Genomic DNA, 9,811 nt, shown 5'->3' with positions numbered 1-9,811 from the left:
CTTTTCGCTCGCTTCCAAATAACATAATCGACTAATTCTTAGGCTCTCATTATTTAGGTACATCATAGCAACGACTTGGTGCCCCTGTTATATATTGTACTTAATATGTCGCGATGTTTGAATGTGAGTGTCTCGTCTTACTGTATAATCTGATGTGAGGTGATAGCTTATAAAGTAACGCTAGTATGTGGTTTCGTATCGCTAGAGCTCATACCATACATTTCAACTAATCTAGTTAGAATTGATATAAGGTGCATGGGATTGCTGTATGGAATCTTTAAGGTCCAACATTCGCCAACTCCTCCTAGCCAACATCAAGAATAATAGGAGTATCTGGTAGTACGATAAGATTTCTTTACTCACTGTGGCGCGTGCCGATACGTCCATAAAAGAGTGAATCGCAAGTGATGCACATTAAGGAAAATATGATTGATCATAGCACTATATACCAGTGACCGTATAGTGGTATTCGTCCATTGACCACAAGAAATGTGGGTTCTGAAGAGGAGCAGTGCTCTCAACTGGATACTGTGCTCTCATCTATCTCATGCATAGATCACACTCCTTGTTAATGAGCTCAGAGCTGACTTATAATAGCAATTCACTTCTATATTAAGTGTACTATGCTAGTTATTCTAGAGTATGCCGCCACTAATCATCAAAGTAATGATTACCACAACTTGCTGACTCCTTATGACTTATATAAATTCGTCACTTATAATAATAAACTGTATAACTTGACAATTCCTGTTAACTCATTGCTAACACTATATCTGTAGAGATCATATTATATGGTGCAGCCCATTCATTATATGCTGTACCGCGCTTTAAGTGAGTTGTGTTTCTTATCTCTCCCACGACGTGTGCGTGGTTAATAACTCACTGTCTTGCGCTGGTTGTTACACTTTTAAGTTCTATGATATATAGTGAAGAATTGAGCACTTAGAGCACCTTATTACACATTTCTTTTATTCTCCACAATATTGCGCTAAGTGTGTTCTACTCTTTAGATACTGAAGATAGTCATTATGTATTGCATATTAACTTAATTATGTGTTCTGCGACACTGAGTCTCTTCTCAGTGTCTTGTCTCCACCGCACACTTTAGAGGAGCGGTCTCATGTAAATAACTTTCTTAACTAGTATCCCACTCTCTCACTTATTATAGTAGTCTCACTTTGTATCAGAGAGTCCTTTACAAGGTGACCACTACTATGAAGAACAATGATATTCTGACCTTGATTGTGCTTATAGTAATGTTGTTCGATCATGATGCATACAAAAATATAAAGCCAAGAGTTGGCCGTTCACTCTAAGCGGTACGATACCATATAGTTGACATGAGAGACTCTCACAGTGTGTCACTGTTAGCGCGAATACTGCTTACCGTGCGTGACCTGAATATGGGTAATAGAAAACCGTCTCTCGCCGCTCATTTTGTTTATCTGAACCACCAAGAAATGTGAATTGATTAATATTCATGAGCTGCTCTTGCGAGTTGATGCCTAAAGGCGCAGTAGTCAACTAAGGCCTAAGTCAAAAGGCTATATGCCACAAAGTGACCCGTGAATTAGAGTCGAGCACCATAATAGTAGCTTGGGACAATGTGCTGAAGGAAGAACTCATATAAACAGCAGCTCTAGAGGCGGACTGCACACTACTTCATGATAGCTGGACGCCACCTTAACATGATGAAGATTCACGATGTTAGTAGTATCACGATGAATCTAACAGATTAGATGTGAGGCTTTCATGAAGTCTGGACAATCTCGACAAGCCTCATCTATATGTGATCTATCTGAAATACCTCTTCTCAATCATTAGCAAGGTGAATTTGGTGTAAACCATTAAAAATTATCTCTACATTAACTATAAGTAAGACACTTCTCCAAAAGCTCTACCCTAATGTCCGAGCTGAATACTTTACACTGACCACCAAGTAGCTGATGCGAACCAAGTTAGTATACCTTCAGAATTTTTACCAAGTACTAATGAAGAAGTACATTAAGTGTACTGCTATCAGACTCCAACCACCATACTGTAATTGGTGTTCGTCAAATTATAGGTTAGGTCATGTAAGAGCCTGACTATGTAAGACCATTACATAGCCTAATAACAATGCGTATCAGTACTCAATTGTGTGCCTATTTTGGAACCGAGAGATCTATGAATCAACATGTAATATGCCTTTATCAAACTTACTCAGATCAACTGCCATACCTGAAGCACCATGCGCCAGGAAATCTGTGATTGCTGTACTCACCTTCTCCCTGATGTCCGCTCGGATCCGCGTAATACAATGTGCTAGTCAACTATGGTGTGCTAGTGTCACCACATAAGAAGTTGTAACAAGCATCTATACTGAATGCGTACATGGCAATAACATTATAGCTTAATTGACAAGTGGTTTAGTGGTATTTGTGTTGATTAAAAATTGCATGCATTTGCGTAGAGAAGATTGAAAGAAGTGACATGAGAGCAATTTATGGAGATATTGGTTGATAAACACTCCAATATGCATGTCTCCTACTTATTGTATATAATCACCATAGTCTATATCATGATAGTCATTCGGTGATTGTATTTAGCTCGAGATGTGAAGCTTCGTTGTGTATTGAAACTGCAACCAGTCTATGGGTATTAATTTGTTTAAAAGCGACTATGATAGTATCTTAGTAATTTTCTGTCGTCAGTTCTCATTTGGAATTTTCCGCCAGCAGTCTGGAGCCCAGTGAGAATCCTTTATAAGTCTATGTGTGGAGATACTCTTAACATGTGATTAAAAGATTATTTCTGTAAAGTGGTATACCCACATTTCCCTATGTCGTGATTATATTTTGTGTGCTGGTGTCTAGTAAAATGCGATTAATAATGTCTATATCATCTGAATGGATTCTCGCTTGGTCGAATATGCTTGAATTCCTCAAGATCTCTTAATTAAATACTTTCTCATGAACTTATTCATATTTTGGTTAAGCAAGCCCACCAGAATTGCGGGAGCAGCCAGCCACTATCTTTCGGACTTGTCGATCGACTATCTCCACCAAATATACTTCCTACGCACTCACACGAGCACACCTCTCAGTTGACCACTAAAATGATTATATACCAACTCATCATTCCCACAAAATTGTGGCGAGTTGAGATTATATTCGATCGAACTGTTCGAAGAAAATAAATCCCAACTGATCCCAGATTGTCTGTGAAGTACTTAAACGACATTGGGGAAAATACTAGAACTGAACAATATGTGTGTACATTTTCTGCTCTCTCGAACTGGAGTTCGGATAAGGAGCAAGCTAGGGTCACTACGACGCCACTGCAGAAGAGTACGAAAGCCACTGCGCACCTCTAGAGTGGAGGAAGAAGGATATGAGAGAGGTAGACACACCATAGTGTGTGTCTATTACAGTGTGTCACAGAATAAGATCAACTTATCTCTCCTCTACACTCGAGTAAACTAGTGTTTCTATGATAGGCAACAAGACTGAATAAACAGTAACTGGGATGTGTCCCTATTCCCCTTCAAACCATAAGACAGGTAAGCTGAGGAGAAGCCTGACACGATGACCCTAACCGAGCAGGATGACCGAGAAGAAAGATTATATTGATAGCATGACGCGCTTTGTAGATTACTAAAGAATCATTAAATAAATCGTGGCAAGAATACGTGTGCTGCCATGTAAAGAGTGACAGATGTAAAAGCATTCCCTAAAGAGTACGGGCTGTGGATAAAGGAAAACAAATAATATCAGAGTGAAATCTAATAAATCAACCGCCCTTAAAGAAGGGCACAAGAACGCGCGAGCAAAAACAATCAAAACAGGTAGAAGGAAAAAAAGTTTCAGACTTGAGAAAATTGATTAACATAAGTGCAATAAAACAGGTGAAATATTCTCTCATAAACTCGAGCGGATTCATAGAGCGGAGAAATAGTTGAGCGATGTCAACAGAAGAGGTTATGCGAGAGTCGAAGCCTCCAACTCAGCCTGAGTACCCAGTGGGAATGTTGTCCTAAGTGCACCTACCAAAACACAGACCCTCATTGTTAGCTATAAGATAAATCCAAATCAGGTGCATAGTCCCCAAAACCGCCTCATATATCTAAGCTCCCGTGTTTTTATAATTTAATAATGACAACTGGCAACTCATTAGCCTACCACATTCATATCCTACAAACAAATTCCTCACAAGTTAGAGCTCTCTTCGATATTGACACTATACTTGGAGAGAATTTGGGCTCGAGTGTGCATGCATGAAATTGTGGTTGTTTCTTTCTTAAATGCATGTCTATATTTTAGTTTAACCTAAAACACTTTAATTTGTGGGTGGTTTGCCATTTTGGGAGTGGTGAAGGGGATTATAACTTTTCGCTGTGTGTGTGAACACTCGTAACCTCAATGTAGTAGGCTCAGGATGCTTGACACTCGAAGGAACAACATCCACAGCTAACCATCACGACTCACCAACGTTCTGGTAGTCCAAACAAACCTACTTCTCTGAATTATACAAAGTCTAATGCTTTTACTGTTCGTGGCTCCCCAGCCTATTTTGCTCTCTCAACCCAGTAAAACACTTCCCTCTTCCTGCCCAATCTCTTCACTTTCCTGTCTGTCTGAATGAGCACCATCCAGTACTCTTCTATAGTTAGTAATGGGATTAAGCATTGTATGCACCATGCCTGGCTCTATTCCAGTGTGCCCTTTTAGAACTCAAGCATAGAGAGTCCAGGAGAGCAATGGAGAGTCCCTGCGTGAGAGAGTGTGGATTTAAAGCGCTATGTGCTACAATTCGTGTGAGTGAACTACTTCTATGTTTTAGTCTATAGTTCGGCTTGACTTTTTCTCTGATCTTTCAGCATATAATTTTGTCATTTTGGGGACACAAGTACTACTTAATCTGTGTTGCTGACTACCACTATATAACACCACAAGACATAACAGTCACCTGTCATTAATATCCTTAAATATTCAAATCTCTCACTCAACTTCACCTATAAAACAATGACACTGGGCTAAGCAGAATGGGTATGAAATAGACATTCTTGATACCTCCATTCCTTCTGTGCTATAGAAACATAACTCTTACCTCCCATAAGACAGAAAAATAACCTCAGAATAAAGGTGTTGGGAAAGGATTTTCCAAACAATGGACCTAAGAAACAAGCTGGCATATGAGCTATCCTAACTATCTAACATTTCAAGTGAGCACTTCAAACTCTAAAATTAATCAATGAAGAAGGATGGAGAGAGGACATGCTGCTTTATGTCTTCTTATTCACCACAAGATGAAATCTGTGTGTAGAGATTTATTTATTTGTAACAAACCCCACATAAAGTTTACCTGTTCTAAGGTGCGGACTTATCAGTTACGGAGAAAAATTCCCTAAGCCACGTATATTTAAACCACTCAGACAGTTCAGGCACACTGGTGTGCTACTAGTCATCTATGTTAAGCACCTAATGATCATTTCATGAGTACGCCATTTGGCATCTGTCTGGTCTCTGTGAGTTTCAAGGCAACTCGGACTGAACCACGACAGTCATTGAAAACGTGTGGCTTGGCAACACATGCCTTAAATTCCAACAGTGCATTAACCATAAGTGGTCTTTGCATTGACTTGAGGCTGTACAAGATCTAGTGTTCAGGGAAGTGACAGGAGGTCTTGTGCACGGAAGAGGACATAACTTTTATAATTTCGCGTACTTTTTCAAGAGGCGAACAAATGACTTGAGCGATACGCACTCAGAAACGAAATAGACAGGGCCATTCTAGGATATTAGTATATCATTTCACGAAAGGTCAGGCCCTCATTGTGTGAGTGACAAGCTGATGAGTCATCACTCGGAGAGTCTGTTAAGGTGAAGTTGCGCTTGTGGATCGTATTGATGTCACATATTCCTAATTTTTTGTGATACATCTAACTCAGGTTTTTACACCTTCCTACGATGAGGATTGTCTGGCTCTCCGGGTTGTGTCTCATTTAATAAGTGATCCCTTTTCTCAGACAATTCGACTCTACAAAACAATTACAGTAATTGATTGAAAGTCTCTCGTCCATATTTGCTCTTTGAAAAGAGAACATTATTACTCACCTCATCAATATGGTGGCTTCTACATTTGTAAAAGAAACATTACTAAACACTTAAATACACATCAAATAACCACTAAAGAAAATACTAGAGTGAATCTTCAATACCGTCCTGCTCACAATGAACAGGCGTCTTGCCAGACAGAAGATCTTTAACAGGAGAAACACGACAAGGAGCTATAAAGGTGAGTGGTGATGATCTCAAATCAAACTAAGTATTGGTACAATCTGGATTGAGAACAGTTTGACCAAACTACAAGAAAGAATAATAGCTGCTTTTTTTCTCCAGTTCTCTTACATTCATTCAGATGGAATCTATTCTATATTAAATGGGATCGACCCATATCATTATTACTTACGAGACTCCTATATATTAAAGTTATCAATTTCCACAATCTCTCCAAATAGAATACATATAGACATAATAAATATATAAATAACAAAACCTAGCGAAAATAAATCCCAGAACTACTTGAGTCAATCGTCGGGCCCTCTGCATACTTCACCGACTTTGCTCCTGGCAATTCTAAAAACAATGTGAAGTCTCTAGACCAATGAAAAACAAATAATTTCTTAGGCAACAGTCTTCAGCAGCACAAGGAGGATAATAGAAATTAGCAAGACCAAGTCGGGCCCACATATAGTCTCTTTAGTAAATCTACAACTAATTGCTGTTCACAATGAAAGTTGTTCCTACTAGTTAGGCTCAAGGAACAAAGTAAAGTAGTAGACGACTCATACAACATTAAGACGAACTTAAAGCGCTCCTCAAATTTGCTTAGATTGATGTAAAATAATGAGCTAACATTATTTCCACAATACTATACTCCACTCAAGGAGACGTATATTGGGGCACGCCCAACATGACAAACTCTCAACAAGAAGTTGCCTATATGAGTGTGTGAGCTAGAAATTAAACCATGTCTCTTAGCACCTTTATACTTACACCTACGTGCATAAAGAAGTGGAGAAATCTCTCAGCGTACACTAGTCAACTATTATTGTCACACTCCCTTGGAAAAGCCTCTTACGAACAAAAGGAGATGCCAAACACCATCCAGTGGCTTGCGGTAGAAAATTGTGGATGGACACGTAGAAAATATGATACTTGAGTTTGGTGAAAAGTATTAAAATAAGCGCACTGGAAAACGCGCAATTAAATAGAAGGATACAAAGAACACAACAAGTTACAACAGATATGTGTGCCCTGAATCCAAGACACATGAACTACAGCGACGACGTGACTGAGTATCTTTGAGAGAACCAACAATATAGAAAAAACAAACGACGTGTTCTCCGAAATACTAACGCCAATAAGCGTGAGAGAGAGATGAGAGAGCACTCCAAGTAGGCTTAAATGCAGAAATGTGAAAAGGGAGAAAATAATCAACTGACAATGACTCTCCAATCACTCGAGCAAAAGTCAACTCGTCAGTTTCATACTTGCAAAGACCTGTGTAGCTCTGCCACAGAATTGGAAAAGTCGCTTGATATATGGAGCTGAAAGGTAATAGGAACAAAATATATATGCTGGTATAATGGATACCACATACCAAAGTTAAATTAAACACCAGATAAACTATATAGATGCCTTAAACTTTAGATCTGAATAACCTCTGCTAGCAAAGGACAAAAATAGAGTAACAGTCACATAGTCTAAAAGGTACTCTCCAGCTGCACTCTGAAAAATAAGAAAGCGCTAGAGCAACAGAGCTCAGTCCTTCTAGATAGTTCCAGTGACATTCGTTAAATCCAGAGTATTTCATAATGTGAGCATGGCATGCATAAAACATTCTGCGCCCACGGACCTCTTAAAAATGTTCAAAAAAATAAACAGAAAAGAAACCTTGCCAAATCCTGTGTATAAGGTCACAGTCCACTCATGGATACCAAATCCACCACAAGATCAAGATTAGGAAGAGAATTACAGACCTCATCTTCCGTCTGAAAATTGCAGTGAAAAAAATTACCTTCGATCACAAGTACGACAGGGAGAATAATCTAAAATATCCTCCTAGAGAAAGCCATTAAAAAAATTCATCCCACCAGAGATATCAAGTTTAGGCTTTCATCCCAAGATGCAAGGAATGGTGGTCAACAAAAGATAAAAAGGATCTATGTCAAAACTGTAATCATCATATAAGCAAACTGTAACATGCTAAACACATAATCATGTTGGGAACAACTCATTTCCAAATCTTTTATTATAGAGACTGCTTGAAAACCACCTTTGACAATATCCAAAACGGCGCGCTTGAATGATAAATTCATAGAACGGTTTCAGAGAGATCATATGAAATTACAAGTTGCGAAACAGTAGCTTGAGAGCTATACACAAATAAGGGACAGTATAACATTCAAGCCAAATAAGCCAAACATCAAACTAAATGGAGAGGAACTCAAAAGTGATCCACTAAATCAGGAACAGGACAAAAAGGCTGTCCACTCTCTCATATCCATTCAATAAATAAGTACTCAAATGTAGTTCGCTCTAGTGCAAGATTAGGGTCAGTCAATATAAATTAACAAAGGAGATCAGATAGGGGAGTTAACAAGCAGAATAGGTGATGCGACGTCAAACCTTCACCTCATTATACTGCAGAAAACTCTATGATATCCGGATAGAATTTTGATAGTCACTCATCGTGATAAGTGTATTCTTGTGCAAATTCTGCTTTATATGGGAACTCCTGCAGCTGACCATCAATTTCAACATGTCCTCAGAAAGTAATGTGGCTTAGTGATTCATCATAGCGCCATTTTTATACTAAACACAAAAAATAAATTGTGGAATAGATCAGCAGTCCAACTCCTATATTATAAATTAATGGGTACAATAACATGAGAGATCTGGTCCTCTGCTGGTACTGGAGAAAGAAATTTGCTGGATAATGACTCACCTAAAGCCTTGACCCTTGTTGCTTAACAACTCAAATCTCCCTCAACTCACCTCTGGCTTGCGAGATTGAACATAAATAATGGCTAGAGAAGTAACTTTCTAACGCAATAGCAACATGGAAGATAGTGTGTGGTTGAGCGCGCGAGAACTTTGAGATTTTTGGGAGTAATGAAATTTGAGAGAATGTATATGTTCAAAAGGATGGAAAGAGTTTCCGTATGTGGTAATTGCCATGGATAGGCCGCCATACTAGCACAACCTCGTAGTGACAACTCAGACCCTCACACAATTTCTCACTTAATGGGATCGTTCACCATAACCTGCCAAATTTTAACAGATTATTCACAATGCACCGATTTCCCATCAAAATCCCAACACAATTCTGTCACAGATCCTGGAACACGATTTGAGTAATATTCAAACTTCATAGTGGAACGAATTACGTACATATACCAAACGGCATTCAGTCCATGAACACATCCCTATAAAGATAAAACTTCTGGAGCATCACCATTCCCCTGGACTTCAAGCTCTGCTAATAGAGCTTCTAGTAATACTACAAAAAATATGACCAGGTTGTAATTGCATAAAGCATTGACTCCATATAGATTCTTAATAGGGAATCAAATTTGAGACTCCTTCACCCTTCTCACTGTTAATCCGCATCCAGTCTAGACCCGATGAATCATATTCTATGATGTGTTGTACAAGAAAGTGAGGGTCCCAAATATTATACTGTTTTACAATGATAAATAGCAAGCATCGAATCTTCTGAAGTCTCCACCATTCCACTGGATCTGCGATTGGCTTTGCGCGCATAA

At 38.8% G+C, this 9,811-nt stretch overlaps 1 protein-coding gene across 2 annotated transcripts in view; it reads left to right on the top strand.

Annotated features, from left to right (window-relative positions):
• Positions 1-7,134: 7,134 nt before the first annotated feature.
• LOC114687264 (olfactory receptor 4C46-like) overlaps positions 7,135-9,811 on the top strand; it is a 7,457-nt gene continuing 4,780 nt past the window's right edge. Inside the window, exons 1-2 of one of the 2 annotated variants that reach the window (XM_037204388.1) lie at positions 7,135-7,151; positions 8,514-8,531. In XM_037204388.1, the coding sequence (XP_037060283.1) occupies positions 7,135-7,151; positions 8,514-8,531 (35 nt within the window). Of the gene's footprint in view, positions 7,152-8,513; positions 8,532-9,105; positions 9,118-9,811 lie in introns of those variants that run through there. The other variant, XM_037204389.1, reaches the window with a different exon arrangement.

This window comes from Peromyscus leucopus, chromosome 4 (assembly GCF_004664715.2).
Source record: "Peromyscus leucopus breed LL Stock chromosome 4, UCI_PerLeu_2.1, whole genome shotgun sequence".
Classification (NCBI taxonomy): domain Eukaryota; kingdom Metazoa; phylum Chordata; class Mammalia; order Rodentia; family Cricetidae; genus Peromyscus; species Peromyscus leucopus.
This window is presented reverse-complemented; position numbering and strand designations above follow the sequence as displayed.